The sequence below is a fragment of the Streptopelia decaocto genome (genome assembly GCF_964273445.1).
Source record: "Streptopelia decaocto genome assembly, chromosome: 3".
NCBI classification, from domain to species: Eukaryota; Metazoa; Chordata; class Aves; order Columbiformes; family Columbidae; genus Streptopelia; species Streptopelia decaocto.
The window spans coordinates 93,252,676-93,267,067 of record NC_138656.1 but is presented as its reverse complement, the minus strand read 5'-3'; the positions used below and the strand labels follow the sequence as shown (position 1 = coordinate 93,267,067).

At 37.7% G+C, this 14,392-nt stretch overlaps 1 protein-coding gene across 1 annotated transcript in view; it reads right to left on the bottom strand.

Annotated features, from left to right (window-relative positions):
• EYS (eyes shut homolog) overlaps positions 1–14,392 on the bottom strand; it is a gene marked incomplete at its 5' end in the record, with an annotated part of 687,713 nt that overhangs the window by 50,788 nt on the left and 622,533 nt on the right. The window contains one exon of the mRNA XM_082048968.1: positions 5,242–5,414. Coding sequence (XP_081905094.1) covers positions 5,242–5,414 — 173 coding nt within the window. The remainder of the gene's footprint in view (positions 1–5,241; positions 5,415–14,392) is intronic.

Here is a 14,392-nt window from a genome sequence, read left to right as displayed (position 1 = left end):
TCAGCTCACCACAGGTCCATCTCCAGAAACCCAGAGATGCACAGAGCCCAAAGGCAGATGGGAACCCAAATGAAGGATTCAGAGGAAGGGACGCCCTGTCCAGGCTTCTGCCAGGAAACTCTCTGCCCTAGTGTTCAGGTGTGACACCCACCATGGCGATTCAACACGGGAACACCTTTTGGACAGAAGGGTGCAAGGACCATGGGGTATGGGACACATTACGGGATGCAGGTGAAGAGCATTTTGAAATAGTATAGGACTTACAGATATTTAAGGGAGGAACCAAAGGTGGGGAAAATGAGGGAATTAGGTGATTTGGGGAGGAACAAGTGAGAAAAATAGGGGGATACAGGGACAAAAAGGGCCAGGCACATGTAAATAGTTTGCTGGTCAGTACCCTTGTCTAGCTGTGTCCTTCTGATCAGCACAGCCTGTCCTCTCTTCTAACTTGTATTACCATCCCCCGGCCTCGCTGGCCCATTATGTCTTAGCTATGTAGCTTCTTGAGAGTGACTGCAATATATAATGGTCAACTTGCAGTCATAATAACATGGTCATCTAGTGACAAAAGCAAGAAAAGATGTGTAGTGAGAGAGAATGCATTTCACTATATATATTTGGAAAAATGAACATGCTTTTAGGAAGCTTTTCTTGATGTCAGAAACAAGTATAACATAATTCAGATAAACTCAGAGCAATTGTTCCCAGCATGCTTAGACTACTCTATGCTCCATCTGCTTCAGAAATGGAAGAAGTCCTTGTCAGTCCCAGAGCCTTGTCTATTTTGCCATAGTTCTATAGGTTTGTGTAACAGAAGTTATTATCTGTCCTTAAAGTTTTGCCTCATTTGTAATATTTATGGTAGCCCTATAGTTTTCTCACTTTTAGAATGTTATGCATTCCCCATAAAATGATATATTTTTAACTTGTCATGCTGAGCTATTTTTTTCCATTTAATAGTGACAATAGTGTTATTATCATTTTTTCTTACATATTTGTAGAGATTGATGTTGTTCTCAGTGTGACTTCCAATGCTTAACAGATGGCAACTGGAGCTCTGATGTGGACTAGACCTGTAGCATTGGGCTTATTTGTTGCTATGTCCACATCTATATTTTTCCCTATTTGTTTTTTTTAAATAATTTCTGTTGGTAGGAGTGTCAAAGACTGAAAAGCATAATGGCTCAGACATTGTGGCAAAACCAGTTCATCCAGCTGCAGGAGACTGGACATTCCAAGGAGCAGGAGATGGGATATTCAGTATAAGGTGAATTGTGATTTCCATATCAATGACAAGCTAATGAGCCACAGACAAAGGCTGGCTGGCTGATACAGGATTTGGGGGCATGTTGGAGAGCACATAGCTCCATGTTCTGATAGGCCCAGCATGGCACAAAGGGAAAAGACAAGACCCTTCTAGATGGCCTGCATCTTGTCAATCTTTTGCAATCCCCACCCCGTGCCGACTTTTCTGTCTTTTGCAATAACACCTTCGCAAAAGACCAAAAATTACACAAGCGGGCAACCCAGAGGGCTATAAAGACCCACCTTGTGCAAGCACTGGTGGCATCCACCCACCATCCTGAGGACCACACTGCCCACCACTCTCACCACATGAACTGAACAAGAAACCGGAGGAAGCTGCACATCTCTGGATCCAAGACTACGAATTCCATCACACATAAAGCAGAGCCATAAGGATGGTGAAATCTTTCTTTCTCTTTCTTTCTTTCTTTTTCTTTCTTTCTTTCTTTCTTTCTTTCTTTCTTTCTTTCTTTCTTTCTTTCTTTCTTTCTTTCTTTCTTTCTTTCTTTCTTTCTTTCTTTCTTTCTTTCTTTCTTTCTTTCTTTCTTTCCTTTCCTTCCTTCCTTCCTTCCTTCCTTCCTTCCTTCCTTCCTTCCTTCCTTCCTTCCTTCCTTCCTTCCTTCCTTCCTTCCTTCCTTCCTTCCTTCCTTCCTTCCTTCCTTCCTTCCTTCCTTCCTTCCTTCCTTCCTTCCTTCCTTCCTTCCTTCCTTCCTTCCTTCCTTCCTTCCTTCCTTCCTTCCTTCCTTCCTTCCTTCCTTCCCTCTTTCTTTCCCTCTTTCCCTCTTTCTTCTTTTCTTTCTTCTTTTCTTTTCTTTTCTTTTCTTTTCTTTTCTTTTCTTTTCTTTCCTTTCCTTTCCTTTCCTTTCCTTTCCTTTCCTTTCCTTTCCTTTCCTTTCCTTTCCTTTCCTTTCCTTTCCTTTCCTTTCCTTTCCTTTCCTTTTTTTCTTTTCTTTTCTTTTCTTTCTTTCCTATAGTTCTATTCTTTTGCTTTCCTTTTTATAAGTAATATAGTAACATAAGATTTATAAGATTTACAGCCCCGCATATGCCACAAACTTTCTATGTTTACCAATTTAACTTACAATAACGTAAATCCTTCTGCCACCAAATCATTTGCTAATTGGGCCAAGCTGCAAAATAAAAGCCTTTTATGGACCTTAAGTACTGTGTGTACTGTTTTCCAACCTAGGGGACCCACAAACCTGAGTCACCTCTCCCCCTGACTCATACCTCTGGGCGGGATATGACAAGGAGCAGCATGAAATCTGCAGTTCTATTTGGTACATTTTCTACATCAGTTTTATAAAATCATCATTTTAACATATTGCACATTTCTGGTTGGTGAAGAACAACTATTATTTGATAAGCATTTACGAGAAACAAGCTTTCCTTCAGTGTTTCAGACACAAAGTAGCATGCTCTTAGTTACTAATCTTAACAGTAGAGACAATATTGTATACTTTAAATGGGAGATGATTCATAAAAAATGCATGCACCTAGACTTTAATTTTATGAACCATTTCTTTCTAATAAATGTATTATCTGAGTCACTTGTTAGTGTAAACAACTAAATTTGTTTTCTGTTTCTGATATAATTTACATTGTTCTACCATTGTAATTTGGCAATTTACCATTATCTTCAAACACCTTGCCAAATGTATGGCCTTGATGCTGCTAGGGCTACTGCTAAGGCTGCACCAGCTTTCTCTGCATTGCAGCTGTTTCTCCCCTTTGTTGATTTTTAGTGTGTGTGATAAAACGGCCTTCTGCAGCCCATTTTAAGTTCCAATGCAAAATCCAGCTTAAAAAGACTTCTGTCTGTGCTCAGTTAATTTCTACTCCTTCTAAGCTCTTAGCACACTGTTCAATAAAATAATTTTTCCTATTTCAGTATTTTTTTATGTTGTGGGTTTATTTTATTTACCCTAGATTTCTATGAAGCTGGGTGTTCCTCCCTGTTTTGCTTGCTTACGCTGATGATCCAGACTGATTTCCCTTTCCACTCAATAGCATTTCATTCTTTCTGTGCTTTCAAAGCCTTCAGCTCTGTAGTCTAACCAAACCAGCGAATTTGTGTATTTTCAACTCAAGCGTTCTCAATTTTTATTCAGACTCCCAATTTAGAGACAGGTAACTACAAAGAATTGTGGAAGAGTCTCATTGAATGACTACAGGGAAAAAAAAGTTAGATGATACTCGGTGTTGACAGATGTACATTGAGGTAGATTACAGAAGTGGTCTTAGCCTTCCACACGGAATGGTGGGCTCTGAACTCAGCATCAGCACTCAGGGAAAGAGGTGTCAGGAGTTTTAATAAGCAGTTTCTCAAAAACATCAGTGTACTTATAAAAGCAAATAGAATGGAAGAAATGGTTAAGAAAAGGACAGAGAGTAAAACAGAAAAATGCCAAACACTACTTTATAAAACAGTGGCATTGTCACACCTTGACTACTGCGGTCAGCTCTGGACCCCCATTTTAAAGAGGATGCAGTGGAATCGAGGAGGATCAAAGACAGGCAGCCTGGATGACTAAAGATACAGCATGGCTGGTGTTCCCAAAATGACTGAATCAACTTGGACTATTCAGAAATAATATTGGGAGGGTTGTAATAAGGTTATATATAAAATAAGAGAGGCATGGAGAAGGTGGACAGGGAAACATTCATAAAACAGGAAACAACTCCAAAACATCTGTTCTAACACAGAAGCTTGAGGCATTAATGTCATTAGCAATAGGTGCAGTTAAGCAAATAAACTGAAGTACTTCTGTGCAAGCTGTATACTTAAGCTGTGGAGCTCTTTGCCACAGGATGTTGTATATCAGGTTTACATGGACTCAAAGACACATTAGAGAAGTGCACGGAAGAAAATAATTCTGTCAAGGGCTAACCCAGATACCAACCCCAGGACATGAAGATCCAATGTCTTGTGCTACTGCAGATTAAGAAAGATTTCCAAGGAAGTATCATACATGTTTCATACAGTTACCTACTTATTTGCTATTGGCTATCAATTATCAGGGTTAGATGAAAACATGGATAAAAAATAAACTTTCATCTACTGAAAATCTTAGAAATTAAAATACTAAAGAAGAGGTAAAGGTCTATATGATATAAAGGAAAAGACTTTGATATGACCTGAATATTGCTTAGTATTTCTTTTAAAAGGCAGTTCGTACGTATTACTGAATCAGCTCAGAACCAGTAATTATTTTCTATATGCAGATTTTTCAGTCATTGCCTCTTGCTACATAGAGTGTTAGGGAAAAAGAATACCTTGGATGTTTACACACAGGAATTTCTGACCTAGAACAATCATTATAATCAATGCTTGAGGAATAAAAGCCCCTCGCTTTATAATATTAGTCAAAATGACCTAGTTATTTGACTTCCCTAATTTCCCTTCATCCTGTCTCCTGTTTCACAGCAAAGTACTTGGTAAATTTTAATTTGTTCCTATTTTTGACCTCAGAAATGAATCAAATTTTAGCACCTGGTGGTATGTGTACAATTCATTACATATTGTTTAAATAATCCTTTTATTTACAAAATATATGAAGTAATACTTCCCTAAGTAGAGAAAAATCAAACTAGAGGAGAAATTAATTTCTCCAAAGGAGCTCTCAGTCAAATCTCTCTCAGCTTTTCTCCAGGTAAATTACTAAAACATCAGACACTGCCTGGTATTTCCCAGCTTGTCTACTCCCAGCTTCTTTGATCCCTCTCTCTTCTGTGGCCAACACTTTTAAGAAACAACATGCGGAGAGAATGCTCAGCTCAGACATTCTTTGCTTGTGACTAGATTTTGGGATGTGTTTGTAGGTGGGGAGGTGGTCACTTTCAGCGTTTTGCCTTCAAAGCACTGGACTTGTTTCTTACCATGGCTTCTATGATTGACAGAAACTAGGAATGATGCAGGAAGAATATGGTTCTTACCATCACTGCAGAGGATGCCAGATCTCCCATATGGACAAAGGCAAACAGCATCTTGCCCGGACTTTGGAAAACATGTAGCACCGTTTCCACATGGATTTTCATCACAAGTTGTGAACTGGCAGAGTTTTCCAGAGTAGAGTTTAGGGCATTCACAAAACCAATTTTCTGCATCACTGAAAAATTTAAATTAAAACAAAAAAATATGTATCAGTACAAAAACAAACTTAAAAAAAGGATGGGTTTTATACTCAGAAAATCAGTGGCATTTGACTTATGGTTGTAATACATTTCTTTGTTTTTACTCTCTTAACATTTTTGTTCTTGTGCACCTAACATCAGAGATGACACAATGCTTTATGGGTGACTTGACAGGCTCTTCTGGGTTTAATTTTATGTTTTAATTTGTCTTTCCTTTCACAGTAAGATATGTCACTTTTCTAATGTCTCACTACTTATTTGTTCTGCTGCTTTCATAACATAGTTGAAAAAACTGCTACAGAAAAACTGCTCTTCTATTATGTGTCAAAAAATGAAATAAAGTGAAAACAAAAAATGTGAAGTTACTGATTTACTTTGCAAATGGTAACATCATTTGTACATTCAAGTATTACATATAGCTTGTGACAACACAGTAGGATGAAAAGAAAAACTGAAATATGAATATTTACAGTAGTGATTACAGTGAAAATGAACCAGAATAAACAAGTAATATCTCTGCTTTCATATATCTTATGTTCTCAGTCATAGAAAGAATATTAGAACAGGTAAGAGAAAAAAAGAAGTTACCATCATTCTTGAGGAGTGATAAAAACAAACATTTAGAAATGTACATATTCAGTTTGTATGAATTATCTTTAGCTTGTACAATGGCAGATATGGTATGAAACCCAAAATTAGATAGGAAAAGCAGGAGTGTGAGAAATTCCCATCTATCACGTACTATAAATACAATTTCATTAAAGGTCTTATTTAATTTTCTCCCTGTTTTATGACTGAAATTAGATGGCAGCTAGATAGGTCAGTTCATGTGATTACTTCACATCCTTGGTAGTGAACAGAAACATGTCTTTCTTATACTTGATAAGGTCACATGTGCCTGTGGGTATGAATGCAGAAGACATGATGTGAGCTGTATCAAACCACAGTCATTATGTCTTTCCAGATAATAGCATAATCATTATGATGATCAGTGATAAAATGTCAAATATATGTGATTTCAAAAAATCTGTTCACTGCTTATAATATCCATGCAATCAGTTTAGAGAAGCTGAAAAAACTCCTGTATTTTTTAAAAGAGGGGCATAAGTAAGTCTTGTGACAGTCTTTGTGCATAGCAGTTGATTAGTGTGTTTCTAAACTGACCACCCGCAGGTCTGGGGAGTGAGGATCTCAGCTGGAGAGTCTATCAGAATGAATCTCATGAATAACGCCTCCAGACATCTTTGCAAAAGAAAATTGCTATCAGCTGCAATAATAAATTTCTGTGTGTAGCCTATTCTATTTATAGATTTGCTGCAGACACCAGGAGAGGAATGTAAATGAGACACCGGATTGCTTTCATTTGTGCAGCATTGAGAAGCCTGCTTTCAATGGTTTTAATACCAGCATTACAGAGTTCAGCTAATTAAAAAAGCAACAATAAACTGAATTCTTCCTGGAAATCTACAATTGATGGTGATGATCTCTAAAACTAGTTATCAAATGTGTTTCTGTTTGTTTATAGAAGACAGATCACCACTGCTGACTGACAAAATACAGAGAACTTAGTCTTAATCTTTAAAAAGACAATTTTCATACATTCTTCTGTTGAGCTGTATATGTCAACATTGCCCATTTCTTTCTATGGTCTTTTGTTCTTGTGGAGAACATTAAAAATAATAGGTCTCATAACAAATTGTGAGGAGCTTACTGTTATAAAAATGAGTGATGTTCTAATGTTTCGCTATTGATGCCATAACATCCTAATAACAAAGAATAATTAATCCCAATGAGGTAAAGAGTTTTTTAAAAGTTCTACAAAATAATACAAAGCTTGAAAATATAACTGTGCTAACCACACAGAAAAAATATCACAGCCAGTTCAAAAGAATTAGTATACTGAAACATGAAGTCCCAAATGACTTATAATTCTTTCTCCAAGCAGTCTGTAACTGTACTTGGTTAAGAAGAGGACAAGGGCTCCCATATTCTGCTGAATTAATCTCAGCAGCAAGAAACACAGAAATTCTTGAATCACCAGGGACTCCTCTCCTCCCAAGTGGATTTCACAATTTCATTACATCCTTCTATCCTTTATAAATGCAAGAAGCAAACAAAAGCGGACAGCAAATCAGAGAGGTAGTATCTTTTGCCTGTGCTGTACACCTGTGAATGGCTTCAAGAAAAGGTTATTGGATAATTACATACACAAGCTAAAAAAAGAGAATAATGTGTGAAAGAAACAAGGAAAATATCAGAATTTTGAGGCTGCAAAATTGGAAACAAATTTGGAGTGTTTTGCTGAAATGTGTTACATGTCTTTATTAGTGTTTAAATTCAGCTCCAGAGCATGGTTTTGAAGCAAACCTCCTGGTTGTCCCCAGTTGAAGTGCCTTGGTTCACATCGTAGAGTGGTGTCAAGAGTACATGAACCCAGTTTCTTTCAGATGAACCTGCACCAGAACATTGCCTCACACCTCAGGTACTCCAACCGCTAATGGGCATTCAGTCCATGGGGCCATACGAGGTCTAGTGTGAGTTAAAGCTCCCTGAAATGTGGATAATGGGGATATTGGGTTCTCAGCACTAATTGATGTGCCCTGTAAATCTACTCCTATTGAACTACATTACCTGCTAATATGGACGCAGATTTATAAGCCATCAAAAGAAAAGCAGACAGCCACGCTGTATATTATATATCAGAAAAGGCTCCAGACTTTAAACTGGAGTACTGATGGACTCCAGAATTTGACAGAGAAAAAACACCTAGCCACCCAGAATCATAAGAAGGAAGAATGTCACAAACAGTGAGAGAAAATGAGAGAAGAGACAGAAATAGCATAGAAAAGGGGTGGAAGAAATAAGAACAATACTCCAAGAGCACCATCATAATATGTCACCAGCCATATGATATATGAAGAAAAAAGCCTAGGGAAGATGAACTGTTCTCTGACATTGTTATAATCCTTCTCTGAGGTGGTAAGGGACACACCTTTCATTACCATTTCACATGGTAAAAAAGGTCTTTGATCTTTGGTCTACACATTAGATTGGAAAGAGAATCATCAAGAAGCATTTGTGTGGTATGACATGAAATTGGAAATTCAGTAATACAAATTGTTCTTGAATCAGTACTATGTCAGTGACCCAATTTAATGAAATCAAAGTTTTATATCAGATTAATACCTCTGTGATGCCAACACAAGTTTTGATGACTTTTTTTTTTGCTATTACACAATGTAACATTTAACATTAATAATGCAGTCACAGCTCTATTTAACCACAGTTTTGACTTTGAAACTAATTCTGTTTTTAAAATAAAATATTATAATCCCTCTGTACAATGTGTCGTAGACATCATTTGTACTCCAGTGAATCAGTGCTTTGTCTCTCAATTTTTCTATATTTTTGATATGCCTGTGCTTTTTCTGTCTCTAAAGGGGGAGCACTATGCTTTGTGATTCCCACTGACAGCACTGTACATGCCATTCGTGTAGTCATATGTGAGAGGCTTCCCTGAAAGGAAGCACGCCTAGCACCCTTTAATTGTGACAGTGCTAAGCTGAGAATGTCAAAAACTACATGTCACAGTGGGTTCAATATTTAATGACACAAGTTCTTTTAGTGCTCTCACTGTATTATCTGGGACAAAGCTATGGAATTTGAGGTAACAGTTTCCAAAGCTTCCTCAGTTAATAAATAGATGTAATTTAGTTTATTTTAAAGTTGTTACTCTTACTTATTCCTAGTGCCATTTTGGTTTAAATTATTGGAAAATGAAAGAAGCATCATACTTTATCAGTTTAAACTTTATGTTGAATTACACTTCATGCAAAGATTCATTAAATCTGTTTCTAGAAAATACCAGGATAATGTAAAGGTGATTAGGATCTTCCTTTGAAAGCTCTGTGGAATAGACAAATCTAAAGAAACTCATTGCAGCAAGAAGGATAACCTTATCTCATCAATAATCTTAAAAATGTCAAAGGACAATACATAAAGGAAGCATTTCTCCCTTGTGAACAGCAGGCGTTTTTCTAGTATATAATATATCTGCCAATCTTTCCTTGCATTATACAGCTCCCAAAAATCAATTCAGCTTTCCTGCTGCTTTAGTACTTTCACCCAGGTCTCCTCAATTATGATATCTTCACTAGATCCGAGTGCTCTACTGTTTTGAATCCTTTTTTCCTGTTTCAGGAATTATTATTCTGCAAGCTCTGGTGATTCACTTCAAATTTCCTTTCACTGAAAGCACTTTCTAAACTGCTTCTCTTCATATAAACAACCACTGACAGGCCCTGTTTAAACCAAGTCTAAATCACTTGTGGACTAAATTGGTTTTGAAAACTCCTACGGAAAATATTTCTAGATTGGCTGGGTGCACTCAGAGAAAAAAGCTTTTGCTTTAAATTTTGTTGGAGGCAGGCTTAAACTCAGAGTTATACTGGTTCTGGTATGGACTAAATATGAGCTCACATTTAAAAGACACTTCCAAATTGTTTGATCTGGGTTAAAAGTTTTGGAGTGGAAATGTTCCAATTCCACTACAAAAAGAACAGGAGTGACAGACAGGCTCCAGCACCTCACTCGCCTGCTGCCAATGTACAAGAAAGAAATTATTGCATACAAAATGGTTCAGCTCAAACAGACAATTAATGTATAGTTCTCAAGTAAGAAATTTAATTAAAATAGCTACTTAATCCATCCCAGTCAGATATCAATAAGCATCTGATCAATCTTATCATTAAGCATATATATATATATATATATATGTATATGAGATTCTTTGAACAAGAATCCACTACCTAAACCATAGAAAGTACACTGGAGTTGTGTTTGAGTTAGTTATGACTCAGGAAGGACAGAATTTGGTTTACGGAAATGATGAATGAGGAAGAGCTCTTGCTTATTGGCAGAATATCTCTTTCAGACCTTCAAAGATGTCATTTTCAGGAATTCAGGATTGTTACAACTTATTTTAAAATAAATTCAAATATCTAACACAGTACTATCTAACTTCTCAGGATCATGAATCCTCTTCTGGAGTCTTATAAACCGTCTTTAACTCCCATTTTCAACTCAGACAGTGAATATACAGGTGATTCGCCATCACATGAAGGATACACATCCATTAAAAAGTATGATGCATAAAAAGTCCTGTGCTTTAATGTGACAATTATGACTGTTCCTGTCACACAAGAGGATACACAATTGTGGAATCAAGCACTTCTGGACACATAATACTTAATGGTGTATGGTTAAGGATCCCTCAGGAAAAAGTACAGCAAGCAATGGTTGGTGAGAACAATTTATGCAGCAGTCCATTCCCTGGCCACACCTGAGAAGAGAAACAATGGTCTGTCACACTGGATCCACTACAAGGGCTGTCATTAGCTCTGACACTGCTTCCCCGATCCCCTCACCCTTTTCAGTTAATACTACATTTTCTCTTTCCTTGTGTTGTATGGAAAAAATAATAAATAGAGTTTTCTATCTGCTAAAATGTATTTATAAAAACGAAATTAAAAAAAAAATTAAAAAGTTGAAAGACAATGGTTTTGATAATAAAAAGTATCACTATTTGAAACATGGCCAAGGAAGCACATAGACATTTTCAACAGCATAAGGTATAAGCCAGATCTCTATCTCTCACTTAAATCCCATGCTTCCTAACTTGTTTGTCCTTTGAAAATACCTCATAATTCCTTACGACAGAAAGTTTCCAATTGTTCCCAGCAATCCCTGGAGCCCTAAACATCCTTTGCTTCAATATATCTGCTATTTGCAGCAGAACTCATGAACACCATATCCAAAGCAGTAACACTGGACATCAGTATGCAGCATATTGCTTATTGAACTGTTTTCATTAAACATGTATTGTATACTATTGTGACGAAATATTACACGGAGGCACCCCAAGGTTAATTTAAGGGACAACAGAGTCCACAGCAACTTTTATTAAACCAGTAAGAAACAGGGTTCTTGCACTCCACAAGTGACTTAAATACAGGTTCGGATATCAGTTGAGGAAATAATTTGAAGGGGCAGCAACTAATACAACAGCGGTCCACAGTGTGCATGCACGTGGCTGCACCAAAACAATGCCGGAGCCAGCCTTGGGTCCCGGAGAAGCACACACTTGCCAAACACGGTGCAAAAGAGATGCACGTACTCGTAGTGAGTACAAGAAGTGTGCACTCGCGATTCCGCGAGGGTAAATTTATAATACACTCGCAATTGTGCGAGGAAATAATTTACTTACCCGTGCCAGTGTGCACGGAATCCTACACGTGCTTATCTGAAAGCACGGGAGGAAAATACACTCGCGGTTGTGCGAGGGGCTCTCAGCGGCCACTCGTGACTGTGCGAGGATTAATTTAAAGTACCCGTGCAAATGTGCACGGAAAATATATGTGCAAATGTGCACGAAAAGTATAAATGTACTCGCAATCCTGCGAGAAGTTTTACTTACACACGTGGCGGCAGGGCAAGTGGAGTCTCCATCCCGGGGAGCGGGGGGGCCCGTGGCTCCCGGCGGCAGGGGCCAAGCTCGTGCTCCGAGGGACCCGCACAATGGGCGGAGTCGCCGACGAGCGTCCCGTTTTTATAGGCTGATCAGACCTGACTGGAGTCACTCTAGAAGCTTCTCTGCACCCCCACACTGTCTGTGGGTGCCTCTGAAGCCTTCCAAACATCCCCCATACTGGCCGCAGGGACCCAGCGGCTCAGTGGCGCCTCGGCACTCCCTTCTCCTAATGGGCCTGGGTGGTGTGCTCTGGGCCACACAAAAGAAGCTGTTAGCCTCAAGTAGCTGAGAAAGAGGGAGATGTGCCTACTCCAAACTGGGAGAGAGAGAGGGGGGTTGCATTCCGCCACAACTATCATTAATTTTTATTAGAATTTTTAAAAAATCTTTTTAGCACAAAAACATAACTTCAGTCTTAGATGAATTTATAGGTTGCAGAACTATGCAACTTAGTAACTTGTAAGACTTCAGTCTCCTCACAGAGTAATTGCAGTTTGCTACACTGATCATGAGGACATGGATAACAACAAAATTGAAGAACAACATTTTGAATAGTTTATAAAATAACCACATTTACTTTAAATTCACAACATAATAATTTTGAAATATAATGACTAATCTAAAACCAGAACTGTCTACTGTGGAAAGAGAAATACAGTTAGTGTAAATCTAGGTGTTCGTTACACTTTCCTCTATTTCTCAGTTTCTTCCTAATAATCATTTTCTGTTTCTAAAATAGGTTTTTATGTATGTATTTATTATTTAAACTTTTGTAGATGCAAATTCTTCCTATTCTGTTCTGAATTCAACTTACAGAAAAAAGTTTTTGTAATCACTTTTTAATTGCTTTGTCAGTAGTTTGACCAATTTGCAACTGCAATGATCAGTGGCTCAGCATTTTCTTCATATCTATTCAGCATCCACCGGTACTTTCTTGTAAGCCTTGTCTTATACAAGGCTGGAAGCCAGGAATCTCTTCGGAACACACAAAAAGGTAAGATAGGCTTCGAACTTGCAGGGCATCATCACCTTCCCACAGTGATTTGCTCCATTCACAGAATTACTTCCCAATACCTCCTTCATTTCAATCCTAGGTACCATCATTGGTCCTTCTAGTTTCAACTCAGTCTCTGATCTTTCTGTTTCTTGCTTAAATCAAATTCCAGGAATGTTGTGGGCTTAGTACATTTCTATTAACACCTGAATCTAAACCTATTATGAAGCTTGACACACATCAACTACCCTTACAATATTTTCTACAAATTTAGTGCTTATGAAAGGTGTAGATTAGCTGAAATTCTCTGGTTGGCACAAACTGGATAATGTAAATTTCCTTACCAATGACCAAGGTAATTTCTCTGCCTCAGAGGTAATTCACACCTCTGTGCCTTTTCAATCTGTGCTTTCTTTGACTGACAAGAGTTTTAACTGTAATGTAGATAACTCCTAGAGAATTGAAATAAGGCTGGGAAGTTTCCAAAGAGCTTTGTAGAGCCCTCAGACTAGAACATCATCAGTCACATGATATAACTGAATTGGTAGGTCACATTTGAAGAACATAGATTTTCAGGAATCACCTCACATATACTTGGTAATAAAGTCTAGAGCTAAATCTTATCTCAGCCCAACAGCGGTGTTTCATCACTGGGGATATATTTACTTACACTATAAGCATGGAATATGTGGTGCTGAAACTCAGAAAAAATAAATAAAACAAAATAAAAATCTAAGCATCCTAGATCTTAGAACAAAACCAGTAAAATTTGCCTCTATCAGACATTGCACTCTCATGTTGATTGTAGTATAAACAACAAAATACCATTTTTTTGACTGCCAACCCAAAATCTCTCTTAAAACTTCTGGGTGTATATGCCCTGACCATCTCTTTATTCCAGTCTCTTAGAGATTCACTTCCCCATTACAGTCCAGATATCTTCCTCTACTATCAGGAATAGAGAGGAGAAGAAAGCCAGGGCACTGTCTTCTTGTCTCTCCTTTCTCTGGAGTGCCATGAGCTCTCAGGGGTAAGAAATTCCTGAAGCACAGGACTTATGTTTATAAATTAACTGAACTGTAGGACTTTAAGGAAAACTTCACAGATTCCCTTTTGCTCTGTCTGAATATCTACAATTAATCCAGATTAAGCAATTTTGTTAAATGACATCAAAGGTAGGTCACAAAACTTAAAACAAAAAGCAGTTAGGAACATAAATACGTTTGAAGGATCAAGTCTTGACCCGGTTACCACAGTTTACTCCTACTACAAATTAAAAATAAAGCACAAAACTTTTACAAAGGCTAATTAGTTAAGCTTGCAAAACTATTTGAACATGAAAAGGGCAAGACAAGTGTTGAGTACTAGAACCATCAACAACATTGACTGAAGTTAGCAATCACTGTGTGCTTTCAGTTTTTTTACAATAG